General features: G+C 44.2%; 1 protein-coding gene across 3 annotated transcripts in view; it reads left to right on the top strand.

The window, feature by feature from the left end:
* Positions 1–18,720, top strand: part of THSD7B (thrombospondin type 1 domain containing 7B) — a 453,156-nt gene that overhangs the window by 372,579 nt on the left and 61,857 nt on the right. For all 3 annotated transcript variants that reach the window (XM_077273034.1, XM_077273033.1, XM_077273032.1), the window contains 2 exons: positions 106–223; positions 7,469–7,614. In XM_077273034.1, coding sequence (XP_077129149.1) covers positions 106–223; positions 7,469–7,614 — 264 coding nt within the window. The remainder of the gene's footprint in view (positions 1–105; positions 224–7,468; positions 7,615–18,720) is intronic.

Raw genomic sequence — 18,720 nt, 5'->3', positions numbered from 1 at the left:
AAGTCTATTGACTGTCAGATAAAATGTGAGTCGTCGTCTGTTAGTGGCTGATATTTCTTGGATCTTTTCAGGAAGTCTTTATATTTTTTTTTTTTTGCTTTTCAGCTTGGATTGAAGAAACCTGAAAAGCAGAGTCTTCGCTGTCTGGTGGAGTGCACCATCGACTGTTGGGTGTCGGACTGGTCGTCTTGGTCATCCTGCTCACAGACGTGCGGAGTCGGAGGTGCGCCATACAAGGGAAGCTGTCAGGACACGATTATGGCATGGGCGAAGCACATCACCATCTGCATTCCTGCTGTTCCAAAATCTGTCGGCAAGATTTCCAGAAAAGAGCTTTAATGCAATATGTTAATTAAGATGTTGGTGCTTCGGGGGCATTCCGCAGCACCTTCCCGCCCTTATTCTGCCCTCCTTATACCTCCTGCTTCCATTGCCGCCCGCGCATGCACAGGGTGTTGCCGTGTTGGTGCATGCGCATAAGGGAGCAGACCAACTCCAAGTGTCAATATTGGGATGATTCCTGTGCAGTCAACGCTGGTTCATCTGTCAATCAATGAAAAGGGGGAGGAGCTGAGAAGGCAGATTAAATGAGGGAAGGTGCCCCTGATGCTCTGGGCACCTAATTAGCATATCACGTTGAAAACTTTTTCCCGTAATTCTTGCTCACAGATTTTCGAACTACAAGTATTGTCTTTCAGAGGGCAAGCTGCCGTAAATGCAGAGATGCTTAGTCCATCACATAATTTTACTCCCGATGCCTTTGAAGGCAATTATTATTATTATTATTATTTTTATTTTTTTTTTACTTCAATGCATGTATTTTTGACATTCTATTTGTTATAGGGTTTTATTAAAAATGTTGGATTGTTTGTCTTGTACATCTATGCATCAAAGTACATGGCAGAATACAAGATGAGCTGACGGTGAATCAGTCAGTGAGCTCATTCTCTGGTCTCTAGCTCTTTAGCTTGATTGACAGCTCACTGTTTGAGTGATGTCAGTCGTCAGGCAAAAGAAATCACACAGTAAGCTATGAATCAAGCTAAAGAGAAACAACCACTGGAGGTAGAGGCTGGGGAAGTGCTACGTCACACCCAGAGCACTTAACACCTCATTTGCATACGAATTAAAGTAGAAGATATCAACGTGTCAATGGTTTAAGCTTTCAAAGATCTTCATGCAGTTGGGGGGTGGATGTTATTGTTAACTTCCCTTTAAATATCAAACATTGTGGGGGACACAGACCGGGCAGGCAGTAATGTGTGGCACCAGGTGTCTGGCAGCCGCTCGCCTTTCCCGTCTCCATAGGATTCACACCTACATTAAATCATTGGACTTTTATTTGGTGATTTTTATTTTTTAGTTGACTTCTTTTACCTTGCAGATTTAGAACTCTTGTGTAATGATAATGCCCGCGATCCTATCCGCTACGCCCCGGTACGTGTGGGCTCGCCGTGACTCTGATGAGTGGGATTACGAGGTGTCTCGGGGCTCTGCAGATGACTGCAGAATGTGAATAGGCCGCCGCTCATTTCCAGCACGCCGAGCGCTTCTATTTCCTCCAGAATTGCCGAACGAGGCAGAGCGATTAACGGAACGCTCCGCTCCTCTTATTAAGCCAGATAGAATTAGGAGATCGGCTACAGAGAACATTTCAATTCATTTCTGCTCAAGGTCGCCTTAACTTTCGGCTTTTTGCTCAGAAGTCTGGAGACGTGAGACTCCGGGATGTTTAGTATTTAACTAGAAATTTACTTCAGACCAGGCAAAATGACAGAGCGAGTGTGCTGTATAAGCCAGGATATCCTCTACTGGGGCAAAGCTTCAGCTTCCTACCCGTTACCCCACTCCTGGCAGTCAGCTCCCGGAGCACGTGCCCAATATTGCGATGTGTTTCATAGGAATGGTTAAGCCCCGCCTCTAGTCCCACCCAGGAGGAACTCAAATCCCACCCATGAGCACCCCAAAATTGGAAATGAATGCCCTCTTTTGGATACCCTTTCCAACTCAGGACATCCCCATGATTTCCTGGATTGTATCTGAAGGACAATTCTAGATTTATGACAGTCCTAGAAACCAACCAGCGGGCCCCTCCGTCCATGAGTCCCATCACCGGCCTCAGCTCCAAGGGGCAAATACCGGTAGAACCGAAGACAGACAGTGGCCTAGGATAGACGAGTAGAATATATTTTATTATTTTTTAACCCTTTCCCTGCAATCAGTTTATTATTTTGGGAGGAGTCTGGAGCATAATAAACATGTTTTTACGGCAATTAGTTTGGATATATTCTTTTCCAATTGAATCAGATCCGCTGGACAGATTGAGCAAATCAACAAATTTTGGTAGATTCTCTCATCTCATGTTACATTCAGTTATTAATTTATTCCTTCCTTTCCCCAAAGAATAACAGAGGAACAACAAGGAGTTAAAAAAAAGTAACAGAATCAGGATTACCATTATTTATAATAATATAATATATTATTAATAATATTATTAGTAATGGTGATAATAAAAGCATTAATATTATTTTTATTAATACTTTTATTATACCTATTATTAATAATAAAATACTATTATCAGATGTAGGGGTATTATTAATTTTACTATTACTATTTTTATTCATACTAATATTTATAGTATTACGAATACTATTTTTTTAATATTGCTATTACTGTTATTAATATTTTTAAGAGCACTGTGATTTTATTTTTACCTTTTTATATATTGTGTTTTTACATTTTATAGCGTCATCGTCACATAAACATGGGACAATTGCCCACAGCAACCAATCAGATGACTTTTCATTTTCCCACATGCCTAGTAAGCTGGATTGTGATTGGTTGCTATCGTAAACTCCTCCCCTTGTGACCTGCCCTGGGGATGCTCACGGTCTGTGATTCTGCCTGAAGCGCGTCTCGGTGCATTTTTCTCCATTTTTCGACATTGCTATGACAGCTCCTCTCGCTCAGTGACATCCTCATTATATAAAGGAGACGCGGCGCCTTTAAGGGATTTTTTGTGTGTTTGTTTAATACGTCGGTGACAGCAGCAATGAAGTCTCGCAGTTAATAAAGGCAATTTCTATTTTTAACAAGCAGATAAATCCATTTATTATTATTAAATCCGGAGATTTGTGTTTGATGGGTTCATTTTTATCAGCTGTCAGTGAATGCGCGGGCGCAGATTGTGTTCCACATTACCGAATGGTTCACGTTCACGGATTACTTATTTCCCTACGTTTTACACCATTTTAAGGGCAATTTGCTATTTCTGTAAATCAGATCAAAGTAAGCAGCGAGAACTGGCAAACGAGGCAGAGATCTAATAACGACATATTAGTTACATGACCAGAAGACTAAATCTATGTATTGTGCTCTATGGGAGATGCACTGCAACTCCCAACATGATCTGACCACCGGACACAATCCTATTATATTCTATGCACAGAACTGTAAATATTTGTAAACATACCACACTTTTTCCTTCCACTCAACTTTAGCAATGACCTATTGTGGCTTATCCTCCTTGTGGAGTGTGTCAGTGACGCCTTCTGGACATCTGTCAGGTGAGCAGTCTTCCCCATGATTGTGGAGCTACTGAAACAGACTAAGGGACCTTTATAAACGCTTAGGAAGCCTTTGCAGCTGTTTTTGGTTAATTATTCTAATTTACTGAGATAATGACTTTTGAGTTTTCATTGGCTGTAAGCCATAATCATCAACATTAACAGATTAAAACACGTGAAATAGATCACTCTGTGTGTAATGACTATATACGAGTTTCACTTTTTGTATTGAAGAACTGAAATAATTTAACTTTTTGATGATATTCTAATTTAATGAGAAGCACTTGTACTTATGATCATAGTTACCAATCGATTACCATAGGGGTCAGTATTGGGCCCTCTTCTCCTTAATATGCTTTTTTTATAACCTTAATAACACCTATGCAAATCCAGCACAAAACCGATGATGAAATATTAAAATAATCTTTATTGAGAACAAAGTGGACATAACCTGAAGAAGCATCGCGAATGTGCTTTGGAGGGTAAAGTGGAGGACAAGCAGTGCATTTTGACTCTATGGGTTTGTTATTCCTTTTATTATTAATGTGACCCCTCATCTATGAACATTGCATATCTTTAGGTGATCTATTTTTGGTATTCCATCATTCTTTCTGATTTGAACCCTATATATTTTCATGAATTAAGCGCTGCATGTTTTTATTGTGCACTGGCACTTTATTTGTTGCATCTATACATTCAATATTTTTGAATCTTCTTTGTGAACAGCAAGTACTCCAATTGCCATGAAAAGACATGATGGCGCTCTAAGGTCTCCTAGAACTGTATGCATCCTCTTTCAACCTCTTTAATGCAGATACAGTCTTAGTAATGTCCAAGTGACCTCAACATATATGGCTATGGGTGAATGGATGGTAGCTGTTTTTCCTTACTGTGCCGTCACATACTATCTGTAATCTTCAGTCAGTGTTTTATGGCTTTCTTTTCCTATCTTTACATCCCTGCACGTGACTCCTTCTTTCCTCCTGCAGGGATGCCGGCGTGTTCACTTACCCATCCTCGTTGCCCTGGCATCTCTCTAATCCCAAGACCTGCACAATGCACGCAGGTCTCCTGGAAGAGTGCTTAGGGCGTGCACATGCTCCCTGCTTCTTAAAGGGGCATTTCTAAAATGTCCCCAGCTAGTGGCTGGGACACATTAAGTATTTAAGGCACCTTCCCCAAAGGGGAGGTGCCTTAGCAACCTCAGTAATCAGTGTACATCCTGCCATCTAGTTGTAATGTCCCCGTACCTGTACTCTCTGAATCTGATTCCAATGGTCCAATTTACCTGACGCTGTCCGCTCTGTCACACCTATACCCGAACCAGTCCGGCCTGTGCCTAGTCTCGTTCCTGATCCATCTGAACTAGCACCTATGTACCTGCACCTGTGATCTCGTACCTGTGGCCATTCTGTGTTCCTGTACTTGTCCTGACTGTGCTGGATTCCGCATTTGTCTACCAGCCGTATTCCTCCTGCTAATCCAGTTCGTGGCTGGTTCTGTTTCCTGTCCCCTTGGGAGTCAGCTGCCACAGCTCCAAGGGTCTGCTCTGTAATACTACGTGGTGTCCACATGGGTATAAGTCTAACCACACCCTCAGGGGCTCTAGTGACAAACCAGGTCTTCACTTAGTTACACCCCTCCAGGATCTCCCCTGACCACGGCCCAGTGGTTCCACAACCATTTGCGTAACAGTCTATACTGTGAGCTGTCCTCTCACTATCAAGATTCACTACAAATCGGTTGCTGCATTCCCTTCCTAGGCTTTTATACAGGCTATAATAGTCCCTCTTGATTGGCTGTGTGCTATAAAATGCGATGTGATAACTGCAAGACATTATTAGGAAGTCCACCTAGCTATTCCTGAAGTCATGTGGGTCTTCTCATACTGATGCAATCTTCCGCATCATGTAAAATGGTGGTACGCATTTTTGTGGCAATTTGCGTGAATCAAATGTCAAATTATTCAAGTTCATCGGTTCCAGTGAATGTAAAATAAATGAACACAAATTTGATTTGCATCAAATCAATTCATTTATTTATACTATGTACTAAATAGTAAAGCTATCACTAAAAAAAGACTTGGGTGCATCGGTGGACAGAAAATTCAGTTTTAGTGACCAATGCCAGGCAACTGCTGGCAAGGCAAAAAAAATTATGGGATGCATCGAAAGAGGCAGAGATGCTCATGAGAAGAGCATAGATTTGCCTCCATACTGTTCACTAGCATCTTCCAACATGTCACTGGGATATATCAGGTGATGCCCTCAGGTTGGGTTTACACCTTAAATTTCTACACATCCGGACATCCTCATCTATAGGGTGATATTCCAGAAGTAGGAACAGATAGCCAACAGATAGCAAAGTTCACTCATTAGCACTGAGCGGTTTCCTATGTGATTTTTCGGGAAGAGATGCAGAATAATGCAGGAAAGAAGAAAGCGAATCCGTAATGAGGTTCAGAGATGACAATAGCGGGATGTTGTGGCAAATCAATAGTCGTCTTATTACAAAACACTTCTTCAAAGGCAAGGGAGCCGCGTTGTGACTCTAATTGTATCCCGGTAGAAAGGACCCGTCAGAAATATTAACATTGCAAGAAAGGAAGGGATCAAGAAGGCTCTCTGCAAAATTACAGCTAATTTATTCGATAATTATAACCCGTAGCCTGTAGACCAGTCGCCAGCGTCTCCGGTCACAATTACACGTGTGTTTTCATCTGAGATAATTGTGAGTACTGTACTCTTCATAATCATATAAAATAGCCGGTGGATTTTCCAGCAATTTTGAGACAAATTTACAAGTTTTGCTCTTTTCTTTAATCCTTTGAAAATATCCTCGGATAGAACAGTTGCCTTTGTATGAAGGCGTTATGGTGACTACTGTACTTACAGATGGGGCCTTATCATTTCACAAATTTCATTTAAGGACCAGAATCTCTCACAATATAAATGGAACACATTATCGGAGCATAGTAGTAAACCCGCCACAGGCTGCAATGCCCATCGCTACCACTGTGTGGCCACATGTAGGTAGGTAGGTGGAGCATAAACATCCCCCATAGAGTATCAACAAATCATTTTTGTTATGCAAATTATTTTGAGTCCCTCATCTTGGGATATGTTGAACCAAAAAGAAAGGTAAGGAAGGACACATTTGTATAAACACTATCCTCAAGATAGGTCATCAGCACCAGATTGGTGGGGGTGCGACACTTGGTACCCCCGCCCATCAGCCGTTCCTGGTGTCAGCGGTGGCCAGGCGCGATTAGTTACAGAGGAGCAGCACAGCTCCACCAACTCCATAGTGGCCACAGTGCGCTGCAGATCTACCCCTTTACATTTAAATAGGGGCGTATGTGCAGTACCCTATGTAGCTGGGAACAGCTGATCGTTGGGGGTACCGGGTGTTACACCCCCACCAATCTGGTACTGATGACATGAGGATAGGTCATCAATATTAAGGTACCGGAGAAGCCTTTTAGTACTAGTGTCTTGTCATGCACAGAGGGACCTCAAGAAGCAACATGGTTCGGGTACAATTTCCATCTGCACCCTGATGCTATACGCTTGGCAGACTTACTATCCTTTTGAACTTAACATTTGGGAAATTTAAGTCCCACCCAGGGCCACTGGGAACACATCTAAAAGACTCAGCAACACCAACATAATTGCCAATTTGAGTTTGGCTTCACTAAGCCTTGCCTCTTCTGTGGTCCACTTCCCTGGAATGTCCTGGTCAAGCGGGAGGACTGTTGCTAGTGGTCCAGTAGCCCTTGGTCCTTTATTCTGATCCTCTGTGTAATTGCACAACATTTGGTCTCCTAGATTCAAAATTGATGAATATTTCAGTGTTTCTCGAATATGCGCTGCAATGAAGTGACAATTACGTTTCAATCCTAGGTCAACAGATGCGATCTCGCCTCGTCAAGATGCAAGCTGAAGGAGATGGGAGACCTTGTCCAATGCAACTCGCCCAGTACAGAAGTTGTGCTGTCTACCCCTGCTATTCCTGGAACTTTGGGGAATGGTCAGTGTGTAAAGTGGAGGTAAGCAATGTGAAGGGATCAAAAGAGATTTCAATTTTTAAGGTGTTAATTGGGGATGAGTGGACCTGTGGAAGTTCGGTGTCTGGTACTATACCCAAACTTTATTCCAAAGTTCGGATCGGGTACCAGAAGTTTACCTGAACTTGAACTGAAACTTTGGAGCTGGAATATATTCTCTCTCTCTCTCACTGACTTCCCCCGGAACTCTGAACATTACAACGGACTCCTGGTAGAAGTCCCTGTTCGGCGTTTAGTACCGGACACCTCAGCTCTGATATTGATAACCTATACTTAACATAGGCCATTAATAGTCTTTCAAATGGTTCTCTGCATTTGACAATTCATACTCATTAGAAGCTGATCACACAGTGTCTCCATTTTGGGACACGGGACCCCCAGCAACCAACTGTAATCTGTACAGAAATCTGGCAGTAAGTGGTTATTTTCCCTGCAGTGCCACCACTAGGATAAATCAAGTATTACACATTGTCCACTGAAATGAATAGGTTGTGTAATGCAGGATAGAACAGGTCCTCCAGAGCGTGTCCACTATGGCCAAGGGATCCTGACCAGAGGACCCCAGTCTACAGCCCTATTAGGGTACATGACATTGGGTTTTCTATGTCAGACACTTCTCTAAGTATAATATAAAGGGTAATAGCCAAATATTCATATTGTACAAAGAGTAGATCCATCAACAGCAGCTTGGTGTCAGTTTTAATGGCAATAAGTATTAAAAATGGAAAAAAATACAGACGAGATATTGCAAAGATGTCGCTTGCCATATACCCACTGATAACCACAGGCAAAGCTTTATCAAAGCTAAAGGGGTTGACCAGTGAAAATCACTTATCACTTATCTGTCTAGCCACAAGATAGGTAATAACTTATTGACCACTCGGCCCCGCTCCGATCGTCAGAACCAGGAACTCTTAATCCCAGTAAAATGGAGCACAGTGCGTATGCTCAACCGCTGCTCCACTCATTCACTATAGCGTTGCGCTACCTTTTTCCGGATGAACTATAGAGAATTAATGGAGTAGCCATCATAAGGTGGCAGCTGTGCTCACGTCCGACTCCTGCTCCATTCATTCTAAACAGGGCTGCTGGCACAAGCCGAGTGCAGCGCCATAGGGAATGAATGAAGCGCAGTTGAGCATACGCACTGCTGTTTCATTCTGATGGCGATTAATGTGCCCCTTTCTGCTGATCGGTGCGGGGACCAGCAGCCAGACCTATACCAATCAATAACTTATTGTCTGTCCTGTAGATAGGCGATAGCTTATACTTCCTGGACAACTCCTTTGGGCAATTATCTGAGCAGTCAGTTTCCATGATTCTCTGATTCAAGCAATCCTGTCTATCGTGCTGAGCACTAGCATCGTTATTAAAGGTTAAACATTTCCAACACAAATTCCTGCTTGATCTTGATGTGTAGAATTAGAATACTGGTTCTCCCAGTACAGTCTTGTCCTTATTGGCTTATTTGCCGCTGACTATATTGACGAGGAATATCAATATTGTACAGGAGATACTTGTGTATCACTCATGAGAGACTCGGAAGCCCTTCTGTAATACATTGTATACCTTATGATATTGATTTGCAGAGCTGTGGTCTCTTGTTGCAGGAAGGCCTTGCAATTGGCACGTTTGAGTGCATATTCTCTATCTATACATGTTGGGTGGACGGGCCCATCCTGGGGTGATGTCAGAGCTATGCTGGGTGCTCTGAGCTGCTCTTCCTCCTCTCTCACAGCATGCACTCTCATGTAAACAAATAAGGAGGCTAATGGCAGCTGCACCTCCCTCCTTCTCCATCTTACTAGATGGATATTTTTAGTTCAGGTCTACTATCTGAAATAATACACACATTCTACCGTATTGTGCAAGCGATTCTTTTAGCTTTATTAATTTTAGAGCTCAGTAATGGTAATTGTTTATTGTAATTATGAGTGCACCTATAATTATGAGGACAGCTTGTCACAGGTGTATATTCATACAGGCATCTATAACAGATAACAACCGATCCTTTACTAATAGAGAATGGAGCTACTAACGGATGACAGCCGGTCCTTTACTAATAGAGAATGGAGCTGCTAACGGATGACAGCCGGTCCTTTACTAATAGAGAATGGAGCTGCTAACGGATGACAGCCGATCCTTTACTAATAGAGAATGGAGCTGTAACGGATGACAGCCGATCCTTTACTAATAGAGAATGGATCTGCTAACGGATGACAGCCGATCCTTTACTAATAGAGAATGGAGCTGCTAACGGATGACAGCCGATCCTTTACTAATAGAGAATGGAGCTGCTAACGGATGACAGCCGATCCTTTACTAATAGAGAATGGATCTGCTAACGGATGACAGCCGGTCCTTTACTAATAGAGAATGGATCTGCTAACGGATGACAGCCGATCCTTTACTAATAGAGAATGGAGCTGCTAACGGATGACAGCTGGTCCTTTACTACTAGAGAATGGAGCTGCTAACGGATGACAGCCGGTCCTTTACTAATAGAGAATGGAGCTGCTAACAGATGACAGCCGGTCCTTTACTACTAGAGAATGGAGCTGCTAACGGATGACAGCTGGTCCTTTACTACTAGAGAATGGAGCTGCTAACGGATGACAGCCGGTCCTTTACTAATAGAGAATGGAGCTGCTAACGGATGACAGCCGGTCCTTTACTACTAGAGAATGGAGCTGCTAACGGATGACAGCCGGTCCTTTACAAATAGAGAATAGAGCTGCTAATGGATGACAGCCGGTCCTTTACTAATAGAGAACGGAGCTGCTAACGGATGACAGCCGGTCCTTTACTAATAGAGAATGGAGCTGCTAACAGATGACAGCCGGTCCTTTACTAATAGAGAACGGAGCTGCTAACGGATGACAGCCGATCCTTTACTAATAGAGAATGGAGCTGATAACAGATGACAGCCGATCCTTTACTAATAGAGAATGTAGCTGATAACGGATGACAGCCGATCCTTTACTAATAGAGAATGGATCTGCTAACGGATGACAGCCGGTCCTTTACTAATAGAGAATGGAGCTGCTAACAGATGACAGCCGGTCCTTTACTACTAGAGAATGGAGCTGCTAACGGATGACAGCTGGTCCTTTACTACTAGAGAATGGAGCTGCTAACGGATGACAGCCGGTCCTTTACTACTAGAGAATGGAGCTGCTAACGGATGACAGCTGGTCCTTTACTACTAGAGAATGGAGCTGCTAACGGATGACAGCCGGTCCTTTACTAATAGAGAATGGAGCTGATAACGGATGACAGCCGGTCCTTTACTACTAGAGAATGGAGCTGCTAACGGATGACAGCCGGTCCTTTACTAATAGAGAATGGAGCTGATAACGGATGACAGCCGGTCCTTTACTGATAGAGAATGGAGCTGCTAACGGATGACAGCCGGTCCTTTACTAATAGAGAATGGAGCTGATAACGGATGACAGCCGGTCCTTTACTACTAGAGAATGGAGCTGCTAACGGATGACAGCCGGTCCTTTACTAATAGAGAATGGAGCTGATAACGGATGACAGCCGGTCCTTTACTGATAGAGAATGGAGCTGCTAACGGATGACAGCCGGTCCTTTACTAATAGAGAATGGAGCTACTAACGGATGACAGCCGATCCTTTACTAATAGAGAATGGAGCTACTAACGGATGACAGCCGATCCTTTACTAATAGAGAATGGAGCTGCCAACGGATGACAGCCGATCCTTTACTACTAGAGAATGGAGCTGCTAACGGATGACAGCCGGTCCTTTACTAATAGAGAATGGAGCTGCTAACAGATGACAGCCTGTCCTTTACTAATAGGGAATGGAGCTGCTAACGGATGACAGCCGATCCTTTACTAATAGAGAATGGAGCTGCTAACGGATGACAGCCGATCCTTTACTAATAGAGAATGGAGCTGCTAACAGATGACAGCCGGTCCTTTACTAATAGAGAATAGAGCTGCTAACAGATGACAGCCGGTCCTTTACTAATAGAGAATGGAGCTACTAACGGATGACAGTCGATCCTTTACTAATAGAGAATGGAGCTACTAACGGATGACAGCCGATCCTTTACTAATAGAGAATGGAGCTACTAACGGATGACAGCCGATCCCTTACTAATAGAGAATGGAGCTACTAACGGATGACAGCCGATCCTTTACTAATAGAGAATGGAGCTACTAACGGATGACAGCCGATCCTTTACTAATAGAGAATGGAGCTACTAACGGATGACAGCCGGTCCTTTACTAATAGAGAATGGAGCTACTAACGGATGACAGCCGATCCTTTACTAATAGAGAATGGAGCTACTAACGGATGACAGCCGGTCCTTTACTAATAGAGAATAGAGCTACTAACGGATGACAGTCGATCCTTTACTAATAGAGAATGGAGCTACTAACGGATGACAGCCGATCCTTTACTAATAGAGAATAGAGCTACTAACGGATGACAGTCGATCCTTTACTAATAGAGAATGGAGCTACTAACGGATGACAGCCGATCCTTTACTAATAGAGAATGGAGCTACTAACGGATGACAGCCGATCCCTTACTAATAGAGAATGGAGCTACTAACGGATGACAGCCGATCCTTTACTAATAGAGAATGGAGCTACTAACGGATGACAGCCGATCCTTTACTAATAGAGAATGGAGCTACTAACGGATGACAGCCGGTCCTTTACTAATAGAGAATGGAGCTACTAACGGATGACAGCCGATCCTTTACTAATAGAGAATGGAGCTACTAACGGATGACAGCCGGTCCTTTACTAATAGAGAATGGAGCTACTAACGGATGACAGTCGATCCTTTACTAATAGAGAATGGAGCTGCTAACGGATGACAGCCGGTCCTTTACTAATAGAGAATGGAGCTACTAACGGATGACAGCCGATCCTTTACTAATAGAGAATAGAGCTACTAACGGATGACAGTCGATCCTTTACTAATAGAGAATAGAGCTACTAACGGATGACAGTCGATCCTTTACTAATAGAGAATGGAGCTGCTAACGGATGACAGCCGGTCCTTTACTAATAGAGAATGGAGCTGCTAACGGATGACAGCCGGTCCTTTACTAATAGAGAATGGAGCTGATAACAGATGACAGCTGGTCCTTTACTAATAGAGAATGGAGCTACTAACGGATGACAGCCGGTCCTTTACTAATAGAGAATGGAGCTGCTAACGGATGACAGCCGGTCCTTTACTAATAGAGAATGGAGCTGCTGACGGATGACAGCCGATCCTTTACTAATAGAGAATGGAGCTGCTAACAGATGACAGCCGATCCTTTACTAATAGAGAATGGAGCTGCTAACGGATGACAGCCGGTCCTTTACTAATAGAGAATGGAGCTGCTAACGGATGACAGCCGGTTCTTTACTAATAGAGAATGGAGCTGATAACAGATGACAGCCGGTCCTTTACTAATAGAGAATGGAGCTGATAACAGATGACAGCCGATCCTTTACTAATAGAGAATGGAGCTGCTAACGGATGACAGCCGGTCCTTTACTGATAGAGAATAGAGCTACTAACGGATGACAGCCGATCCTTTACTACTAGAGAATGGAGCTGCTAACGGATGACAGCCGGTCCTTTACTAATAGAGAATGGAGCTACTAACGGATGACAGCCGGTCCTTTACTAATAGAGAATGGAGCTACTAACGGATGACAGCCGGTCCTTTACTAATAGAGAATGGAGCTGCTAACGGATGACAGCCGATCCTTTACTAATAGAGAATGGAGCTACTAATGGATGACAGCCGATCCTTTACTAATAGAGAATGGAGCTACTAACGGATGACAGCCGATCCTTTACTAATAGAGAATGGAGCTACTAACGGATGACAGCCGGTCCTTTACTAATAGAGAATGGAGCTACTAACGGATGACAGCCGATCCTTTACTAATAGAGAATGGAGCTGCTAACGGATGACAGCCGATCCTTTACTAATAGAGAATGCAGCTGCTAACGGATGACAGCCAGTCCTTTACTAATAGAGAATGGAGCTGCTAACAGATGACAGCCGATCCTTTACTAATAGAGAATGGAGCTGCTAACGGATGACAGCCGATCCTTTACTAATAGAGAATGGAGCTGCTAACGGATGACAGCCGATCCTTTACTAATAGAGAATGGAGCTGCTAACGGTTGACAGCCGATCCTTTACTAATAGAGAATGGAGCTCCTAACGGATGACAGCCGGTCCTTTACTAATAGAGAATGGAGCTGATAACAGATGACAGCCGGTCCTTTACTAATAGAGAATGGAGCTACTAACGGATGACAGCTGATCCTTTACTAATAGAGAATGGAGCTACTAACGGATGACAGCCGATCCTTTACTAATAGAGAATGGAGCTGCTAACGGATGACAGCCGGTCCTTTACTAATAGAGAATGGAGCTACTAACGGATGACAGCCGATCCTTTACTAATAGAGAATGGAGCTACTAACGGATGACAGCCGATCCTTTACTAATAGAGAATGGAGCTGCTAACGGATGACAGCCAGTCCTTTACTAATAGAGAATGGAGCTGCTAATGGATGACAGCCGATCCTTTACTGATAGAGAATGGAGCTGCTAACGGATGACAGCCGATCCTTTACTAATAGAGAATGGAGCTACTAACGGATGACAGCCGGTCCTTTACTAATAGGGAATGGAGCTGCTAACGGATGACAGCCGGTCCTTTACTAATAGAGAATGGAGCTTCTAACGGATGACAGCCGGTCCTTTACTAATAGAGAATGGAGCTGCTAACGGATGACAGCCGATCCTTTACTGATAGAGAATGGAGCTGCTAACAGATGACAGCCGGTCCTTTACTAATAGAGAATGGAGCTGATAACAGATGACAGCCGGTCCTTTACTGATAGAGAATGGAGCTGCTAACGGATGACAGCCGGTCCTTTACTGATAGAGAATGGAGCTGCCAATGGATGACAGCCGGTCCTTTACTGATAGAGAATGGAGCTGCTAACGGATGACAGCCAGTCCTTTACTAATAGAGAATGGAGCTACTAACGGATGACAGCCGATCCTTTACTAATAGAGAATGGAGCTACTAACGGATGACAGCCGATCCTTTACTAATAGAGAATGGAGCTACTAACGGATGACAGCCGATCCTTTACTAATAGAGAATGGAGCTACTAACGGATGACAGCCGGTCCTTTACTAATAGAGAATGGAGCTACTAACGGATGACAGCCGATCCTTTACTAATAGAGAATGGAGCTACTAACGGATGACAGCCGGTCCTTTACTAATAGAGAATGGAGCTACTAACGGATGACAGCCGATCCTTTACTAATAGAGAATGGAGCTACTAACGGATGACAGCCGATCCTTTACTAATAGAGAATAGAGCTGCTAATGGATGACAGCCGATCCTTTACTGATAGAGAATGGAGCTGCTAACGGATGACAGCCGATCCTTTACTAATAGAGAATGGAGCTACTAACGGATGACAGCCGGTCCTTTACTAATAGGGAATGGAGCTGCTAACGGATGACAGCCGGTCCTTTACTAATAGAGAATGGAGCTGCTAACGGATGACAGCCGGTCCTTTACTAATAGAGAATGGAGCTCCTAACAGATGACAGCCGGTCCTTTACTAATAGAGAATGGAGCTGATAACAGATGACAGTCGATCCTTTACTAATAGAGAATGGAGCTACTAACGGATGACAGCCGATCCTTTACTAATAGAGAATGGAGCTACTAACGGATGACAGCCGGTCATTTACTAATAGGGAATGGAGCTGCTAACGGATGACAGCCGGTCCTTTACTAATAGAGAATGGAGCTCCTAACAGATGACAGCCGGTCCTTTACTAATAGAGAATGGAGCTGATAACAGATGACAGTCGATCCTTTACTAATAGAGAATGGAGCTACTAACGGATGACAGCCGATCCTTTACTAATAGAGAATGGAGCTACTAACGGATGACAGCCGGTCATTTACTAATAGGGAATGGAGCTGCTAACGGATGACAGCCGATCCTTTACTAATAGAGAATGGAGCTGCTAACAGATGACAGCCGATCCTTTACTAATAGAGAATGGAGCTGCCAATGGATGACAGCCGATCCTTTACTAATAGAGAATAGAGCTGATAACAGATGACATTCGTTCGATCCTTTACTAATAGAGAATAGAGCTGCTAACGGATGACAGCCGATCCTTTACTAATAGAGAACGGAGCTGCTAACGGATGACAGCCGGTCCTTTACTAATAGAGAATGGAGCTGCTAACGGATGACAGCCGGTCCTTTACTAATAGAGAATGGAGCTGCTAACGGATGACAGCCGGTCCTTTACTAATAGAGAATGGAGCTACTAACGGATGACAGCCGATCCTTTACTACTAGAGAATGGAGCTGCTAACGGATGACAGCCGGTCCTTTACTACTAGAGAATGGAGCTGCTAACGGATGACAGCCGGTCCTTTACTAATAGAGAATGGAGCTGCTAACGGATGACAGCCGGTCCTTTACTACTAGAGAATGGAGCTGCTAACGGATGACAGCCGATCCTTTACTAATAGAGAATGGAGCTGCTAACGGATGACAGCCGATCCTTTACTAATAGAGAATGGAGCTGCTAACGGATGACAGCCGGTCCTTTACTAATAGAGAATGGAGCTACTAACGGATGACAGCCGGTCCTTTACTAATAGAGAATGGAGCTGCTAACGGATGACAGCCGATCCTTTACTAATAGAGAATAGAGCTGATAACAGATGACAGCCGATCCTTTATGTTATGACCCCAATGGCGAGGGTCTCAGAGGTACGTGGAAGTCTGCAGAATACAAAAATCCAGCTCATAGGGCAGTGGTAACTGGGTTGACCATATATCTACTCCTAACGCCAACACTAGAAGTAGCCGGGGATCATTCCTACGTTGATTCTAGATGACACGCTCCAGCCGGAGAATCTAGCTACCCCTAGTAGAGGAAAACAAAAGACCTTTCTTGCCTCCAGAGAAGGGGACCCCAAAGCTGGATAGAAGCCCCCCACAAATAATAACGGTGAGGTAAGAGGAAATGACAAACACAGAAATGAACCAGGTTTAGCACAGAGAGGCCCGCTTACTGATAGCAGAATAAAGAAAGGTAACTTATATGGTCAACAAAAACCCTATCAAAATCCACACTGGAAATTCAAGAACCCCCGAACCGTCTAACGGTCCGGGGGGAGAACACCAGCCCCCTAGAGCTTCCAGCAAAGGTCAGGATATAGATTTGGAACAAGCTGGACAAAAATACAAAACCAAAACAAATAGCAAAAAGCAAAAGGCAGACTTAGCTGATATAACTGGAACCAGGATCAGTAGACAAGAGCACAGCAGACTAGCTCTGATAACTACGTTGCCAGGCATTGAACTGAAGGTCTAGGGAGCTTATATAGCAACACCCCTAACTAACGACCCAGGTGCGGATAAAAGGAATGACAGAAAAACCAGAGTCAAAAAACTAGTAACCACTAGAGGGAGCAAAAAGCAAATTCACAACAGTACCCCCCCCTTAGTGAGGGGTCACCGAACCCTCACCACGACCACCAGGGCGATCAGGATGAGCGGCATGAAAGGCACGAACTAAATCGGCCGCATGAACATCAGAGGCGACCACCCAGGAATTATCCTCCTGACCATAGCCCTTCCACTTGACCAGGTACTGAAGCCTCCGCCTGGAGAGGCGAGAATCCAAGATCTTCTCCACCACGTACTCCAACTCGCCCTCAACCAACACCGGAGCAGGAGGCTCAGCAGAAGGAACTACAGGCACAATGTACCGCCGCAACAAGGACCTATGAAATACATTGTGAATAGCAAACGACACAGGAAGATCCAGACGAAAAGATACAGGATTAAGGATTTCCAATATCTTGTAAGGCCCAATAAAACGAGGTTTAAATTTGGGAGAGGAGACCTTCATAGGAACAAAGCGGGAAGAAAGCCATACCAAATCCCCAACGCGTAGTCGGGGACCCACACCGCGGCGGCGGTTGGCAAAGCGCTGAGCCCTCTCCTGTGACAACTTCAAGTTGTCCACCACATGATTCCAGATCCGCTGCAACCTATCTACCACAGAATCCACCCCAGGACAGTCAGAAGGCTCCACATGACCCGAAGAAAAGCGAGGATGGAAACCAGAGTTGCAGAAAAAAGGCGAAACCAAGGTGGCGGAACTAGCCCGATTATTAAGGGCAAACTCAGCCAACGGCAAGAATGTCACCCAATCGTCCTGATCAGCAGAGACAAAACACCTCAAATAAGCCTCCAAAGTCTGATTGGTTCGCTCCGTCTGTCCATTAGTCTGAGGATGGAAAACAGACGAAAACGACAAATCAATGCCCATCCTACTACAAAAGGATCGCCAGAACCTAGAAACGAACTGGGATCCTCTGTCTGACACAATATTCTCAGGGATGCCGTGCAAACGAACCACGTTCTGGAAAAACACAGGAACCAGATCGGAAGAGGAAGGCAGCTTAGGCAAAGGAACCAAATGGACCATCTTGGAGAAGCGATCACATATCACCCAGATAACGGACATGCCCTGAGATAGCGGAAGATCAGAAATGAAATCCATGGAGATATGTGTCCAAGGTCTCTTCGGGACAGGCAAGGGCAAGAGCAAACCGCTGGCACGAGAACAGCAAGGCTTAGCTCGAGCACAAGTCCCACAGGACTGCACAAATGACCGCACATCCCTTGACAAGGAAGGCCACCAAAAGGACCTGGCCACCAGATCTCTGGTGCCAAAAATTCCCGGGTGACCTGCCAACACCGAGGAATGAACCTCGGAAATGACTCTGCTGGTCCATTTATCCGGGACAAACAGTCTGTCAGGTGGACAAGACTCAGGCCTATCAGCCTGAAATCTCTGCAACACACGTCGCAGATCCGGAGAAATAGCTGACAAGATAACTCCATCTTTAAGAATACCAACAGGATCAGCGACTCCAGGAGCATCAGGCACAAAGCTCCTAGAAAGAGCATCGGCCTTCACATTCTTTGAACCTGGTAAATACGAGACAACAAAATCAAA

Source organism: Ranitomeya variabilis, chromosome 7 (genome assembly GCF_051348905.1).
Source record: "Ranitomeya variabilis isolate aRanVar5 chromosome 7, aRanVar5.hap1, whole genome shotgun sequence".
NCBI classification, from domain to species: Eukaryota; Metazoa; Chordata; class Amphibia; order Anura; family Dendrobatidae; genus Ranitomeya; species Ranitomeya variabilis.
Note: the sequence above shows the minus strand (reverse complement) of the source record. Positions and strands in the feature narration are given on the sequence as shown.